Below are 18,339 nucleotides of genomic sequence, written 5' to 3'. Positions count from 1 at the left end.
TAATTTTACTGTAATGTATACCATATTTCCCACCTCAATTTTAATGCGCTCCGAATTTATGAAGGATTTCAAATGAAACATAAGTAAATAATAAGTAGACGACTCAATTTTGTTTCTTTTTGTATCCTTGCTGTATGTCCATTAGTTTCATAAATCGATTGGCATGACTGGAATGACAAAATTCACATAAATAGGTAAGTATTTTAAAGCAAAATATTGTTTATCCCAGCAATTTATAGGTTAGGTCGCCAATGCAAATGGCGAACTTACATTTAAGAGATATAGACTCACCTAAGTCATCTATTACACTTTTTGAAATAAAAAACCCTTAGCCAAGGGTATTATGCGGTCTTCGTCGATCCGCACAGTCTTGCTTAACACCGTTACTTTTACAGTCTACTTGCCTAACGCAATAAGCGTAAGTTAAGTTAACCTTAAAGATTAAAACTGCATTGTTGAGTTTTCCAACACTTTAAGAATCTTGTCTTACTGCACTCTTGACAAAATCTCTTTTATAACCAATTCCTGCAGTCTAAATTCAATATGACACCTAAAGCTTTATATGAGCATTAAAGGAAACCACTTAACAACCATAAGTGTTAACAGGTGTCAGTGAGCACTCTTGTATAGCTTTAGGTTCTAGAAACAGTTTAAACCTATAACATCTTAATTATAATTGCTTTGACTAATACCATTTTAACACTTAAACCTGCTGTTAACACTTATTTCATTTTTTAACTCATCTTTATCGCTTTATGTTAGAACTGAGATAATTATAACACAGTTATACAGGTTAAAGTTATAAAAATAGCTGTAACTGAGGGTAAAATGTTTGTTGGGCAGGTATTATTATAGCTTTTTTGAAGGCTGTTGGAAATTTTCCTGAAGTAAAAGAAAGATTGCAGATGTGAGTAAGGGGACCTATCAATAACATTTTATTTTGCTTAACAACTGCCGCAGGAATGTTGTCCCACCCGACAGAACCAAGTGGTTTGAGCGAATCAATAACTAAACTAATTTCATATGGATCGGTGGGACTTAGAGAAAGGGAGTCTGAAGGGCTCGTGAGTTGGCAGGAATACTGAGGCACAACATCCTTGTGCTTGACTGCGATTTTATCTGCTAGGTTTTTGCCAATGTTGGCAAAGAAAGCATTTGTTTTATTAATTGCAACTACCGCCGAGCTTTCGGATGACAAAATATCTTGGGCAGAAACCGATTTTGATTTCCGATTTGTGATCTTATTGATTACTTCCCATGTTTTCTTAAGTCCGGAATTACCAGCATGTTCTAATTCGCAGCGATTATACTGCTTTTTCATTTTCTTAATCAATTTTCCAAAGAAATTTCTGTATCTACAGTACGTTATTCTTAAAACAGTATTATCTGGATCACGTTTAAGTTTAAGGTGTAGTTTGTCCCTATGTTTAACGCATCTTAGATATGGTTCCAATATGAACTGCTCAGAAACCTTTAATTATCAGATTCAGTCAAGACACTTATGTTATAACTATAAGGGATCCCTAATAACCATAACCATAAGGGATCCCTAATCTCTTCATAAGTCATCGCCAACACACTGCTGGTCATACAACTGTTGCAAAGGAACTCTTCCCAGCCTTCCCAGCGTCACAAGCGGCGTGCCACGCTTCGATGGCTAGCTCGTGGTCTCCGCTGGGGAACTCCTCCACCTCAACGGCAACCGATAGAAATCATAATTATGTGGTGACACCATGCTTTAACTGACAGTGATAAAAATACATTGTATGCAAACTATAAATTTATTAGGTTACGAGATCGCAACTATTAAGTTCGTCCACGAGCAATGAAAAAGTTCCAGTGTCTTATGGAACGTCAATGGCAGCTGGAACTTTTGTATTGCACGTGAGTATGCAACAAAATATAATATGATGTTCGTTGAAGGAATAAATAGATTAGGTCTTGGTTGACTTCATACGACATTTTCGGAACTAGGAATACACAAATCCGCTAAAGTCCAGATTTGACATACCTACATTATGTACCTGTATTCTTACAAATTTCAATTAGGTACCTATTACACTCACGGGCAATAAAAAGATCCACTCACAAAATGCAGACACGATGCAACCCCAATTTTTTCAAACATTTAATTAAAAAATTACAAAATATTACCGTTTTTAGTTAGTAATATCCTGATGCTCTGTTAAATGTACATCAATTTTGCAGAAGGCGTCATTTAGCTAGCCTTTTTCGTTTAGGAGTAATTTGGTGATTTTCTCAGTGGAACCTTTTCATTGCCTGTGAGTGTATAAGTCAGAAAATATGATGACACAGTGGTCTCCAGGTATTTAACTACTTGAAAAAAACCTCCCTGAAAATAATGGAGTGATGTCGTATCGCTTGTTCCATACTTCCGTCGCACCCTGGGCAGTCAGCAACTGGTGCAAATCTGACTAGCCAATACTTAATTTTTTTTTAATGGTTTTTGTGTTTATGACCACCAATACGATAAGAATAAAGTGATCATTCTTAACAACAACAAAAAATTCAAATACCGATATAACACTTATGAAGTGTATTGTTAATTGTCATAATCATACGTAAACTATACCTAAATAAGGTGGATTATCATGCACTTCCTACTGAGTAATACTCACAATAAATGCGAATTTGACCGTTAAATTCAAAATGGTATATTATAAATAATTGCAGTATTCCTACGCAAGTGGGTTTACCGGGTTCAAAATAATAAACATAAAACACTTGAAAAAAATGCTGCTAAAAAATTTCCAGCAGAAAACCAGTTTTTTTTATACATGAACTGAATTATATTTCTCACAAAATATTTAATTTTACGTATAAACAAGCGTCACGTCACGAGGCGCGTTGTTGCTTATCTTATTCAAATAGTTTTGTCATTAAAAACATTCAGCTTTAATCTGTATCATGATCAGCATATCCTTCAAGTAAATTAGTTAAATATTATTAACTTACTACCTAGTCTTTCGTGGTGGAAGTCATTTTAAACGAGAAGAAAAATTAATGAATATATACTTTATAAAGACTGCGAGTATGTTTATTTTAATATATAAGCGTTTATTGTACATGTCTCATAATATTTATGAGTTTTTATAGTAGGATCTACTGTATTGAAAAAAGTTTACCGCCTTTTTGGTCAACTTTTTGTAATTTAGTACCCCAGTGCAAAACCTAATTCTGCGCTAAACCTGATTCTCGATTAAATCATTATACCTATGATGATTATCATACTTTGGAGTCACAATGACTCATGCTAATTAATACACAATGAGATGAACTTTTTTTTATCGATAGGATGCTCAAATAATTAAGTATGCGTTAGTCCATAGCCCAGCGGCTATTCTAAACTAAGTGGCTAAACTGGTGAAAGCACCCTAGTACTTAACTAGTGTAGCCTAGTGTTGGTCACCTAAGAAGTTCTTCTGTCTTTTACCTCTTACTAAAGAAATGTTTTTTCTTGGAGTGGCAAGTAATATGTTTTGTTGACTGTACATTAATATTGTCATGGGCTAAAATGATAAGGAGTCGTAGGTACTGATAAATCAGCAAGTTCTGGATGCAATCAATTGAGTTATTTGAAATGTTTATCGCAGCTGCATATTTAAGTGGGTAATTTGCACAACAATCTTAAATGTAGATTAATAGATACATGATCCCTTTCATTCTAGACCAATCTATCTCTAGGTAGCCTAGAGTAGAAATATTTTCGTCCTAATAACACTCGTAGCTGTAAGATTGATAAGCTCAAATATACGATAATATATATAATTATATTATCTATATTAAATATTATTCTTCAGCAAATCTGCTTCCTTTCACCTAGCTGTTAAGAACTATTTCTTCTTTAGTATTAAACTGATTACCGGTAGTTATTTGTTCATCTTACCTATCTAGTTGTGAAACACATTCTTAACATACCAATAACTACACCTAGAGAAATTATTGTTTACTAGCTGTTCCCGCGAGCTTCACTTCGTTTTAAAAAGTTTTTCCGTGGGGATTCCGGGATAAAAAGTAGCCTATGTTCTTTCTCAGGGTCTAGACCATATGTATACCAAATTTCATTCAAATCCGTTCAGTAGTTTTGGCGTGAAAGAGTAACAGACAGACAGACACAGTTACTTTCACATTTATAATATTAGTGAGGATGAGGATAGTTAGGATTAGGATTGACTGTCGTACTAAATTTTCTTTTGGTTTATCGATATACAAACAGGCCAATTCCAAGAACTTTTCTAAATTACTTACCCCCATACGATATCTTCTCTGGAGCGAACCCTGACTCCTTTGCGTTTTGTTATCTTATTTGCGGTCATTAAGTTAATATCCCTCCTAATAAGCACTTTCTACCACCCGACTTATCTTCAGTAAACTATATCCATTGAAGATTTTACTAAACATTGGTACAATGCTGTCAGCATAAAACAGTAATGGTTAGTGATTCAACGATATCACCCTCGCTTGGAAAGGTCCAGCAAAGTTCAATGTGATTTATTGATAAATCAGTACTCTTCAAAGCAAGTTATCTTATTCAGTCTTCTACCCTCATACAGGACAGAAAGCCGTTCTGATAGTCTTTAAAAAGCTGTGTAACAAAGAAATAATTGTTTTTCAGTGATATATATTATTAATTAAATATCAAAAATGAGTGCTACACTAGGAATTTCAAATAATATAGTTACTGTCCGAAACAAATAGATGAACAGTACTTTTTAATTAAGTGACTTCGACCTAAAACTTTATAGGTTATAAAGTGTAATTCATATAAAAAACAATGGGTTGGGACTTCACTCGTCGCCAGTGGATGACCATTGTGGTCATATCTATCGCAGACTTCTGCAACGCAATATGCGTTGCGTTGCAAGCACCGTTTTATCCCCAAGAGGTAAGGTTTTTACTTCTGCCAAATATATAGTTATTCTTGGTTTAGCAGTACATACTATATCTACTTATAGAGGTTGAAACTTCATTAGTGATCAAACCAGGTGTAGGTTAATGACCGGCCACCACACCAACACCACCAATAACAAAACATCAATCAAGATCCCAATGTCACTGTTTATAATAGGTACCTATGCCACCTATGTAATATGTACTATCCGATTCAAATGCCAAAATACATTTTCAGAGTGAGCAACCTTCCTATAAAATACAAAAGCCAGACATAACCCCTTATAAAAGACAGAGACAGATCAGCTGACAGAGTTCCGTATTAGAACCTATAATCCTTATCACATTGTACTTATATGAAAGTTTCAAATTTTGTTAAAGTTGATTATCTTTATAACATTCGCCAAGTGTCTTAGGCTGAACCGATTTTGACGAAACAATACCAATAAGTACACTTTTAAAAAAATCTTTTATAAGCATATATTAATTAGGTAGATTCAAATGATCTTTCAAATTACAATGAATCCAGTAAACCGCCGTTTAGCATCTAATTCCAAAGGTAACTAATATTCATATTATTCATGTACGTACTACATAAGTACTTATTTGTATAAATGTATTAAAGTATAAAATGTAAGTAACAATAAGTACCTAATCATTTATTTCATGAACTTGTGACTTACGAGTGTTTCTTTGTCATTTACAGTAAGAATGTAAAACGAACGTCTATAGTAAGTAATAGAAAACTATTAGAATACTTACTTAATTTCTAATGAATTTCGTGAACAGTTGATTTGCTTATCATAACATTCTAAGGAGAAGCGAAGCTCGCGGCGGGGCAGCTTGTATAACTAATAATTATAACAAGCTTTTCCACGAGAGCTTTCCTAGGCGAATAAAAAAGCTTCCCGTCAGAATTCCGGGTTAAAAAGCCTCAGGGATAATGCAATAGCACTTACCGTAAAAAATATTTAAATACATACAAATCATAATTTAGTTTTATTATACATAGTATGTAGGTACTGTAGATTAGAAACCAAATTTGCAGCCGTAGTACCTAAACTACAGAGGCGCTAAGGCCATAACCGTTAGCTGACGAAATATGTAGAAATTGTTTCACATAATTATAGCATATTATACCATTTGATATAATTATAATAATCTAATGACATAACAAGTGTTGCGATGCTCACACGTGGCTAGTCCGGTTTGCTCAACGAGTCACCGGGTGCAACTGTACTGAAGTCTTAGCAGGGATAATCATTGTGATCGTGTAGCTAGAGGTACCTTTAAACGTTAAAAATCTGCAAATTTATTGCACAAAATTCAAATATATTCCGAGAAGTTTAACGATTTTTATGTTTTAGTTGAATTAATCTGAATGAAGGGTTTGGAAGCTCTTTGAGGTAAATATTTCAAGATGCTGCTAAGGTCTCTTTAATTTTGTGTGGGGTGATGACCGGAGCGGAGCGTTGGGCTCATCATGTTTGTGGTGAATGTAGGTATAGGATTAATTGCTGACCGAAGCAAATGTTTTATTTGTACTTAGACAGATATATTTTCAATAGTTCGTAAGTGAGTTTGAAACATCGGCGTAAAATTACAAAGACAAAAGTTTTGCACTTCTAACTCGTATCCGTAGGCAATTAGACTAAGTAGGTATGTACGTACATAAGAATGTTCCTATAATAGTATGTTTAATTCATCAATCGCTCACTAGTAGCTAGATAATATTTTTGTCTAGTAATGTAATGGTTAGCATATCGAACTGATATCCTACAGCTTCTAGGTATTTAAATAAGACAATTTCAGGCAATTTCAGTTTAAAATTCAATTAATCCATGCAGACAATGGCATAAGATACACAACACAGAGGTGCGTAGATACCTAATCTATCGTTGAAGACATCGACTTACCCGAAGCGCCTCGATAACCTGTCGGAGCCCCGTCACAGGTTATCATCTTTGCCGTCTCAATTTGCGTGGCCTTTGCCCGACAGTCTTGTCTCTAATCACACTGTTGTGTTTTTGCTCTAGCTACCTACGGCTTAGGTATTTTGAACTTCAATTGTTTATGAAGAATTCACGTTTGGGAGCTCTCGCTATCATAGACAGTTATAGATACACAGACCAGTTAAACTTATAACACCCCTCTTTAACCTTTTGACGGCCGAGTGGTGTAGTGGTTAGTGACCATGACTGCTTTGCCGAAGGACCCGGGTTCGATTCCCGGCCGGGGCGGATATTTGTTTGAAAAACAGATATTATTTGTACTCGAATCTTCGGTGTTAATATGTATAATAATATGTATCTATCTGTGTAGATATACCAGCTGTCCGATACCCATGTTGGGTTACAATGAGGTGACTACGGGGTTGTGGTTAATGACGAATGCAGGATTTCTTGAGGCCAAACTATTTAATCAGATTCTACACATAGTAACCAATTTACATTTCGTGTGTGAACTAAGTGACGGGCGCGAGACGACTAGCGTCTGCGCATTGTTCGCTACTGGAAGTTACTAGAAAACTGACATTGCAAAACGTGACTATAACATGTGTCGCTACATCACTTCCCCCGTTTTTCAAAATTTTGTCAAAAATTTTCGTAATACCTATGTTACAAAAGCCTCTCTTACGGAGCTTTAAACTTGAAACATACAATATCAAACAAAACAGAAATCACAAAATTACATTTCAATACTGATACAAAATTAACAAATCAAACTTATAAATCACACAATAAACCACTTGGTAAAACTACGTAGCACTATGTTCACTCGCGACGCGCTTATCACATTCCGCTGACCGTGCAAGATGAACGCTGCTACCTCGGTTCTGCGAATCCGACCTCGTGTGTGATTGAACCATGTGGGAATTTCCGATCTAAAAATAGCTTCTTTCGTTGCACCTCTCGTCCATCCTGGCGGGAACTTCCATGAGGACCCTCGAGTGAGCCTCCGCGTGGGTGACCAGTCCACTATGCTCCAGCTCGGCAGCCTCGCAGCGAGGAAACCGTCCAAACTCGCTAACTTCAGAAGCGCCGATTACCGCCCGTTGACCTGCCGTCGTGGACGCGCAATCGCACCTTCTATGTGTTCCGCTCGTCCAGGTCCTGACTTGAGATGCTTCGATACGTTAATTTCTTCTTTGATGCGTTACCAAAATTTGTGAAGGTGTGGTGCACTTCCAGTAGATGATGTTCCTGCTGTTGTCGTTGTTACCCCATGGCCTTGCTGGGGGAGCCGTCTCGTCCACGCCGTTCCATGCCGCGTCATCGCCGTGCTGACTCCATAATTTCTTCCGAAGGTTGCGTGTTCAGATTGTCGGAGGTCACCAGTTTAGGGTTTACATGTGGCTATGGGGTTGATGGTAAATGACGAATGCAGGATTTCTTGAGGCCAAACTATTTAATCAGATTCTACACATAGTAACCAATTTACATTTCGTGTGTGAACTAAGTGACGGGCGCGAGACGACTAGCGTCTGCGCATTGTTCGCTACTGGAAGTTACTAGAAAACTGACATTGCAAAACGTGACTATAACATGTGTCGCTACACCCATATTACGTGGCTCATACATACAGTATGTACATACAGGCTCTGCCTAGCTGGGGTCTGATGGCCATGTGTGAGATATCCACACATATAATTATAACCTTTTCACATGAAAACCTGCACCTCATCCCCAGGCAGAGAAGAAGGACTGCACGGCCACGGAGTACGGGCTCGTGTTCGGAGTGTTTGAGCTGGTGGTGTTCCTGGTGAGCCCGCTGTACGGCGCGCACCTCAACCGCATTGGGCCCAAACTGCTGTTCAACGTGGGGATCCTCACTACGGGGACTTGCGCCATATTGTTCGGGTGAGTGACCTGCCATTTGAGTTGCGTCGCGTCCTACAGAAGGAACGATGTATGGCGGCGACGACGTCGCTGCGACGACGGAACGTACTAATGGGGCCTCGCCCTTCGTAATTCAACGGCCGTTGTACGAATTCGTTATCGACGTCGATAGACTCTTTTAATGCGCGTTCCATCAGTCACAACGCTGTATTTACGGCGAATCACGTTATACCTAGTGATGTTTATCTACAGGGTGTTGCAAAATTGGTATATTAAGCCGAAAAGGGTCCACACAACTTATCCCGGAGATAACGTTTTCGATGTTGGAATCGGGCGCACGACATTTTTATCGTCCCATACAAAATTTAATCCATATTTTAGTCTGTATCGTTTTTGGCAACCCTACGTTCTAATATCATTACGTCAAAAGCTGACGTGTTTATTGTAAACAAAAACATAACCTCAAAAGCATATGATAAATCGGAGGCCGCAAATTAGAAATATTACTGATTAGAAACACAAGAGTATGTTTGGAATTTGTACGTTATACCTCCCTAGTTTTGAATCATTGCAACAAGAACATTCTTGGGATACAATCAAAGAAAAACATACCTAGTTAATTCCAAAGTTCAATCCATTTTCACAACAATCCTTTTCCACAACAAACACAACACTACATCTTCAACTCTTCACAGACATCTGATGAACCACCGCAGCCTCAAATAATCACATTAATCACATTCCACTTTCACAATACTAACTGTTTTGAAGTAATACTTAACACGAAAAACAACAAAACACTTGAACCACGAGAAAAAGGTTAAATCGGTCAGACTTGTGTAAGTTCCAAGTGTTTCTGTTTAATTATGCTAAAGTTTAAATCCGCACTGAATCTCGATTATAATTATTCCTATGAACTTCCAAATTAGTTACTAGTAATATTATTTAGTAAACATAAAAAAGCAGAAAGCAATTTTTCCACCCGTTGCCATATTGTTGCCTTGTTGCCAATAGAGAAAATAAACTACGATGTTGCCAATGCCATTGCCAGTAAGTCGAAGACCCGTTCCCGTTTCCGGCATTTTTATTTCGTCGGATTTCATAACCCAATTAAACAGAAAAAATAGTTTTACTAAGTCTTTTTTTTCACTGTCTATTATTTATGTAAAATTAGAGACAAGTAAAAATAAATACCGGCGTGAACTCGCATTTTACGCTTTCGCGGCGCGAATGTAGCGCGGGCTTAAAGAATAAAATATTTAAAAATGAACGGATCGGTTTCCATAGGTACGTGATTTTATAAGGTCGTTGACACTCGTTGATTATGTAGGTCACTGTGTCACGATAGGGTTGTTGGTACCCAGTTTTCGAGTAAAACTTTGGACGTTAATTACTCAAAAACGGTAACGTATTTTGAGATTCTGACTTCTTTCCCGGGCTTAGATATAACATGCTGCACATGCTGGTTTCGGCTTGATATACCCTTTTTGCAACACCCTGTATAGCGGCAGTAGAGATTAAGGATAGTCACACAATTCTATTGGCGATTAAGTGACGTATTTTTATATTGGCAGGACAGTTGTTGAACCGTTCAGAATCTGACAATTTAGTATCTGAGATTAAAAAGCAGACTTTAGTGGGTTTTCAACCAACAACATATAATTTCATCAAATTAACCCACAATGTCCCCAGACTGCTGGACAAGGTGGAGGGCCACGTGCCGTTCATCACGCTGAGCTTCGTGATCCGCATCGTGGAGGCGACGGGCAACGCCGCCTTCCTCACCGCGTCCTTCGCCATCATCGCCAAGGAGTTTCCCAACAATGTCGCCACCATGTTTGTGAGTTACGCTGTATCCGGATTCAATTTCGAATTATTATTAAAATTTCCGATTTCAATTCTCGAACCTCCGGTAACGTTGCGTATCGTCAACTGTCATATGTAAGGTGACGTTAGCGATATAATTTCGTTCGAATCTATTCAAATCACGTCAAATTTGGTTCGTGATCGCTAAAATGACAAATTTAACTATATGGGCAAAACACTTTCGAATCTATACGCGTTAGATACTAAAGTCAATTGGTGACTTTTTTTAGTTCCAAAAGTGACTACATTGGCGCTGTTCTTTTTCAATATGTTTGTGTAGTATCGTTCATCACGTTAGCCTGTGATAGGCCTACAGCTGCCGCTTCACGGGTTCGTTTTCGACGTAGATGAACGTCACTTTATTGTGAATCGACGTAAGTACGGATCTGTGATTGGAAGATATTACTGTAGGTATTCTCCAGCATCTATCAATCACACCTCATAGGACTCTTGCTATATTTTTAAAAAACTATAACCAGTTACCCTCGTTCCAGGCCTCCCTCGAAACATTCTTCGGCCTCGGCCTGATCGTAGGGCCAACGCTGGGCGGCGCCCTGTACGCGGCGGGCGGCTACTCGCTGCCCTTCGCCGTGCTGGGCTTCGCGCTGTTTTGCGCTGCTGTGATGAGCTGCTTCGCGCTGCCGCAGGGCGGGGACGATGAGGACTTGAAGCCGGCTGGACGTGAGTTAGAGCATATTTTAAGGCCCCAGTGCACAATGACCCATGCTTGCCCACTACAGGCCATCGCCATTGTGTACGGGGTAATGTTATATGATGGATTTATTTTAGACAGTCGTAGAATATGAAAAGGTCATAATCATTTCCTTTGAAAACATCTAAAGCCCGGGTACACGAGGCTGAAAGGAGTGATTTTCTTGGTCATCATCATCATCATCTTTCATCACCGTCATCATCATCACTTTTTTTGGTTGCCAAGTACCTATATACATTCAAATCAAATGAGAGAAATACGGCACCAGTACTCATTTCCACCACAAATTGCCAATCTAGGATACACGCATTCGCATACCTTAGATAGCGGCTGAACTATTGAACTCATTAATCACCTCAACAGCAGTGCCATATAATGACACCGAAATGCAACCGATAAGGCGCAATCATCGACAAATATGTAGTTCTAGGAACTCCCTAAATTCTCTAATTACCATTTGTTTAGTTTAATTTTAATTTGGTATCTGTTTCAAGTAATCAGAGCATTGCCCCACTGATACAAATTAGGGAATGCACCACGATTATTTAGAGCGCTTTATATTTGATACGGATATCAGTTTAAATGTATATACTTGATGGCAATATTCATTGCATCCCAAGGCGATGCCATATGAAGGAAGAGAAATGAACATTGCAAGAACTCCATAATAACCAAGGTCTGGATTCTGGATGTAACTTGACTTACTTACACATATTTTTATCTTTTAGCGTCACAAAGTCGGGATATCGCGCCTGACGACAATAGACTTCTATTTTTTTTTATTATTTTTTGAGTTTATTTATTCTACTACAGTGGACTTCTACTGTGTCTGATTTCAATGTATTTAAGCTACTAATCATGTTTATTCCAGCGAGCATGCTGACGCTCCTCCGCATCCCGGGCGTGTTCCTGTCGGCCATCAGCATCATCTGCACCAGCATGAGCATCGGCTTCCTGCAGGCCACGCTCGAGCCGCACCTGCGACAGGTAACCACTAGCACGCGTCCTACAAACACGGTCAACCAATAGCATGTGAGCTATGCACACAGTCGACCAATAGCACGGGACCTACGCACACAGTCAAAGCGCTGTTTGGACTTTTGCAATTTCTCGTTATTTTAATGTTAATTAGGTAGGTACCTACTTAAACGATGGTACATGCATGGTGGTAGGTAATATTTGCCAGCACGGCTTTTACCGTATCAAATTCCATCGTATTTAGGTATACCAACTACTTACGTAAAACAAATATTATTTTAAAATGATGACTCAATAGTTTTTGGCTATCGCATTTTCTTATGCAGAGTATGTCCAGTGTCCACATTATTTTTATTTATTTAATAAAACTAAACTGATTGAATTGATCAATCAGCTTTCAGTGCTCATTAAGTTATCTAACTTGAACTTACCCACATTTCATAGATAAGGAATAGTGCAGAGGTAAGCAAAACTTAGTCATTCTCAATCACATGACTGGGTTAATGCTTTCATTGCAATATGTTAGTAAATAATTCACTACTTTGTAAGTTATATCTATCAGATAATCCTTATTCATTCATTGCTTCTGTCTATACATCAGTAAATATAAATAGCATCAGCACACTTACTTTACTGGTAATGTTTTTGGAGCCACTCAAGCCATTATTGAACCATGAAGAGACTTATATTGAGTTGTATTTATTCAAGAATTCCACCAGCACTAGGCGACTTTAATAGTACAGTACAGTCTACACTACACTATTAAAGTCGCCTAGTGCTGAAACTTGACCCCTCTTAGTGTGTGATCTTACTAATTACTAACTGTAACGGAGGCAACAGCGCTGGATCTAAACTGGCGAGAACTCGATCTCGAATGCAATGAGCGTTAAACCGAGCCGAATTGAGGAAAATACTGCGATTCCTATGTCCCTGATAAAAAGGAAAAATTAAGATGATGACGACATTTTTACATTGGCTTAAACTAGTACCCCCTTTCTTCCCGCAGTTCAACCTATCCCCAATAGTCCTGGGCCTGATGTTCGTGATCAACGGCGGCGTGTACGCGCTCTCCGCGCCCGCATGGGGGTGGCTCTGCGACCAGCCCTACATGAAGCCTAAATACGTCACCGTGCTCGGCTGTGCATTTGTGGCGGGATCCTTCTTGCTCATTGGACCGGCGCCCTTCTTCAGTTTTCCTACGTGAGTTGAAGTACTATGCGTCTGAGATATAATGACACCTTTCAGAGTGACATTGGTCAGGGGCAGGTTTCTTTGCCCCAGACAAAATACATGGATATTAGCTTGAAGATGTTATTAGTTTTAAATGTTATAAGAAAATCACATCACGTTTTAAACAAATTTTTAGAATACTGTTGCATAGCACTAGCTTTACCGCAAGTTTCTGGTGAGCCCGCCCGTGTGTTTAGCAAAAACCCGCTCGCGTGACAAGTTGCGAGGACAATACGATAGTTGCGAGGACACCGGACAGGATATTGTAATCAAATCGGGCCTATGACGATTACCTACATAGATACCTACACTAAACGGGGTCCACGGGAGATTGTTTCCTTAACAATTTATGTAACAATACTTTTCATCTATCATGTTGTATGATTAGTAACTATGTTATGGTAGGTACACCACATGTCTCCTCCTTCGTCATACAGATTTACTAATATTTTTTTTATTTTTTTCATTTGCATTTGTTTCAGAACTCAATGGGTGACAATTCTGGGCCTGGTGTTCCACGGCTTTGGCATTGGGAGCCAGCTGGTGGCGTCCTTCTCTGATGCCCTCAGCACATCCATGTAAGACATTGTTTAAATAAAATTGTAAATATCTTCTAGAAATGTGCATTTTTGTTGCGGTTTATGGCTGCCTCATGTCTTGATGTAGCGTAGCTGTTGTAGTGTTTTGCCACTAATACGTTTAACATCACAAATGCATAACACCTAGTAGTTGATGCATGAATAATTATCTTACCTATTGTATTTAAACTGTTCGTGTATAAACCCAGGTATATGCCAAAACCTCATTAAAGTTCTTGGACAAAAACAGCAAATCGCCTCGCCAATGTGAAGGGAATTAGGGATCGGGTTGTGTAATAATCAGAAAAACACTAATCGAAATATAATTGTCGTCCACCATTTTGCTTGTTATTTGACTGCTTCTGTCGATTTGCCCTTTTTGCTGTTGCTGATGACTCTTCAATTTGATTCCTGCATCTGGTTATTTATTGGGTTGAGTCATAAAAAATGTGTACGAGAACACCAATTAACATTCCACGGGATACAGGAAAGCCGATTATACTTTCACAAGCTGCTATAGAAGATATTTAGAGTGAATCTAACACATAAGTCATATGTTAGTAAAAATACATCGTTTGTGGTATAAATCAAGAAAACTTATTATAGGATTATCAATTATCTTATTAGTAATAAATCCGTGGTTAAATTTTTAATTATCGTCAGTCTAGTTTTTGTTTGCACTTGACCAATTTCACATAAAAAACCTCCAAATTTCATTGTTAATTTCAAAAACTTAATCTTCTTCTTAATTAATTAGCGTGTGGTGACAAACATGATATACTAGAGCGCGTCTAAGGTTTGTAACCGTGGTCATAGGGTTAGCTACTCAGAATAATATTAGTCGCGGCCCAGTGTGCGTCAGAGGTATACGAGTACAGTTTACGTCACTCTCGTAGGCTCATCGTAATCATCCTCTCCACTATCAAATCTTTACAGAGCAAGTGGCCTCCCTAACTCCATTCGGACGTACGGGCTGGTGTTAGACACGTGAACGTCACCCTATGACATGAACAATAGTTTCGTATTTAACCTTCTGTACCATTTCGTCCTCACATGAAATCCTTCCAAATTCAATAGCCTATCCACTCATCCAATTACCAAAGAGCGAGTGGCCTCCGCAACTCCATCGAGACATATGAGTTGGTGTCGGGCACGTGAACATCACCCTATGACACGGGATAAAAACCTTCCCAATTCAAAAGCCTAACCACTCTTTCAGAGCGAGTGGCCTCGCCAACTCCATCGAAACATAGGATAAACCTTCCAAATTAAAAAGCCTAACCACTCTTCTAATCCTCACAGTGCGAGTGGCCTCCCCAACTCCATCGAGACGTACGGGCTGGTGTCCGGCATGTGGACGTCCACCTTCGCTCTGGGGGCCTTCATCGGGCCCACCGTTTCCGGCCTGCTCTACGACTCCGTCGGGTTTAAGGAATCCACGCTGTTTATATTCCTTCTCCATGTTATTGTTGTAAGTTGATGGATTGAGTTGATGTTATTGGTGACGAGGAGGTAATTATTTTTGTGATAAGAATTAAGGCATGGAATTTGCGAGGGAATGTTTAAGATATGAGTTTTTGATTGCAATATCTATTTACATAGTGGCAAGGATCAGAACTCGAAGTAAAGTTTTGGTGGAACTTGCGCGTTGAACTCTTTTGTATGGAAATTTGAGCCATGCTTCATTTGTGGCCCTGCTCCGTTTACAATAATCAAGTACCAATTTTATTTTTATATACTTAGTGTGAATTTCATACCAAAAATATCTAGTTAGCAGTCTACACTGCCATTTAGTAATAAGTTATGAAAAAAAAGGGTCTGCACCGAATTGCTTTCTGCGGCCGCTACACAGTTTCGTTATCGACATCGATATACTCATTTAATGCGCGTTTAACCAATCACAGCACTGTATTTACGCAAATCGTGATTATTAGCGTAGATTAACTACTTCGATTACAAACCCGTGTATGATAAGAAATCTGAAATAAAACAACTTTAACCCCTCCACCGTTCCCCAGGGCGTGATAGTGCTAATCTTCCTGTGGACGTACGACCGGGCGCGCGGGCTGTATCTAACTAGCAGTCCACAATACAATTTAAAAATAACCTATTGTAATAAAGACAAGTTAAAAAACCCCGATTTTTGGTGACAAGCAATATTAATCCCTATACCCGTTCCCCAGGGCGTGATAGTGCTGATATTCCTGTGGACGTACGACCGCGCGCGCGGGCTGGACGTGTCGGTGTCGGCGGGCGACCTGCTGCAGCTGGACGGCACCCTGGACGGCAGCGTGCTCATCGGAGACGAGTACCAGGCACTCACGCCACGGGCTAAGAGGTGAGGGGAAACCCTGGGTATATTTGAAGGGAAGGTGGTTTAACAGCAAGCGCTGCTCATCGGAGAGGGGTACCAGACACTCACGCCACGGGCCAAGAGGTGAGGAAACCTTGGGTATATAGTGACGGAAGTTGGCAGTTTAGACCTTGGGTATATACACAAAGGTTTCATTCGAGAGAGCCAGGTGCAGGTATTTAGACCCCCACGGAGAATATAATGGTGGCCGAACACGGGGATGATTTAACAGGACACGCTTGCTTCTTGAATCCAGAGACTAGGTGACCGTGTGTTTGGATATTGGCCAAACTACGATTCACAAAAGTACGAGATTTGTATGAGAGATTAATATGCTGTCCCATGTTGATAATAGCTCAAGTGTAGTAACCAGCATTCTACTGAAATATCTACTTTTTAATGCACTACCGAGTAGAGTGGTGATACAGTATCCTCGGCCGATGATCGACTGTTGAATGGCTAGCAATTTACTGAGTTGCTCGGCCGAGGATATTGTCTTGCCACTTTACTCGTTAGGTATAATCAGGGTATTATGAATAGTTTCTCAACAAAATACCTGTTGTACATTTCAGTCGCCGCCGCGGCATCAGCGTGGAGCAGTCCCGGCCGCCGGCCATGAACAGCCTCATCGCGTGCTCGAGCTACAAGAACCGCCGCAGCCCCTGGTCCCAGCGCACCCCGCGCTACCGGCCCTCGTACGGGAGCCTCGACTCGCGCTTCCGGGGCGCCATGTCCGTCACATAGGGACTGGGCCTTTGTTGCTCCTTATACACTCACGAGCAATAAAAAAGTTCCTATAACAAAATGTCGAGACCAAAACTTTTAAAACATTTAATTTAGAATTTGATCAAAATATTTACGTAAGTAAATACATCTAAATAGATGCGCTATAAAGTGTACTTCAATATTGCGGACGGCGTCACTAAGCTAGTCTTTTCCGTTTAAGCCGGGTCCAGACGAGTGTAACGTGTAATTTAATTTACCGTGTAATGTAACACGAATTCTACGTGTGGACGTCACAACGAGCATTACTTGTAACGCTCGCGATTGAGCCATCGGCTGTCGGTTTTTCGCGCGAACACAAAAGCGCGCGCAGTGCTCGTTTGGTTGAGTTCGCGTGCCGTTCACACTGTTGACGCTAACTTACACGTAATGTTACATTTCACGTTACACTCGCCTGGACCCGGCTTTAGGAGCAATTTGGTGCTATTGTCACTGGAACTTTTCCAATGCTCGTGAGTGTATGATGTTCGTTTGTTTTAAGAGATGTATGTAGGTTTGCGGTTTACATTGTGCGGGTGCTGAAGGAATCGTTTTGTGTTCACACATGTTATTATAAGTAAGTACTGTAATTCTATCACTCCGTTCTTGGAGTTGTTTGTCACTATACTCGTATATTATAGACATTGCTCTTTATGCATTATTCTTCTACCAATGTTACTTTCATTTTTACAAAAACAGATTGTAAATACAGAACATTATGTTTTGTTCCTCTTTACGTAACGATTGTTATATTTATATATTACCCTTTAACATCAAATAAGGGTCCTTTATTATATTAATTTTCTAGTTCGAAAATTAACACCAAATGATTATTATTGAATATTTCTACCAATGCGTAATATTTTTGTACAATAAAATATTGTTATAATTAATTATGTTAGCAAGTAATGAGATTTGTAAATAAATTGATATTTGCATTTATTTTGTATTGCAGAAAGTTTATTTATTTGCGTAAAATATCCAGAGGCTTACCCGAATTTGAAAATCATTAAGGATTACATACCTTCTTTATCATGCACTACATATAGTACCATTAACCAACACTAGGTAGTTACTTAGGTTTACCAAAAACCAAATTCAAAACAGAAA

At 39.1% G+C, this 18,339-nt stretch overlaps 1 protein-coding gene across 1 annotated transcript; it reads left to right on the top strand.

The window, feature by feature from the left end:
• Positions 1 to 4,542: 4,542 nt before the first annotated feature.
• On the top strand, positions 4,543 to 17,315 carry LOC105381112 (MFS-type transporter SLC18B1). The gene is made up of 10 exons (XM_038108458.2): positions 4,543 to 4,906; positions 8,602 to 8,771; positions 10,443 to 10,590; positions 11,111 to 11,297; positions 12,200 to 12,315; positions 13,313 to 13,506; positions 14,019 to 14,114; positions 15,417 to 15,585; positions 16,298 to 16,452; positions 17,040 to 17,315. Exons 1-10 carry the CDS (start codon positions 4,796 to 4,798, stop codon positions 17,209 to 17,211), a joined length of 1,518 nt encoding a protein of 505 aa, XP_037964386.1. The 5' UTR covers positions 4,543 to 4,795; the 3' UTR covers positions 17,212 to 17,315.
• Positions 17,316 to 18,339: the final 1,024 nt, after the last annotated feature.

This window comes from Plutella xylostella, chromosome 15 (assembly GCF_932276165.1).
Source record: "Plutella xylostella chromosome 15, ilPluXylo3.1, whole genome shotgun sequence".
Classification (NCBI taxonomy): domain Eukaryota; kingdom Metazoa; phylum Arthropoda; class Insecta; order Lepidoptera; family Plutellidae; genus Plutella; species Plutella xylostella.
Note: the sequence above shows the minus strand (reverse complement) of the source record. Positions and strands in the feature narration are given on the sequence as shown.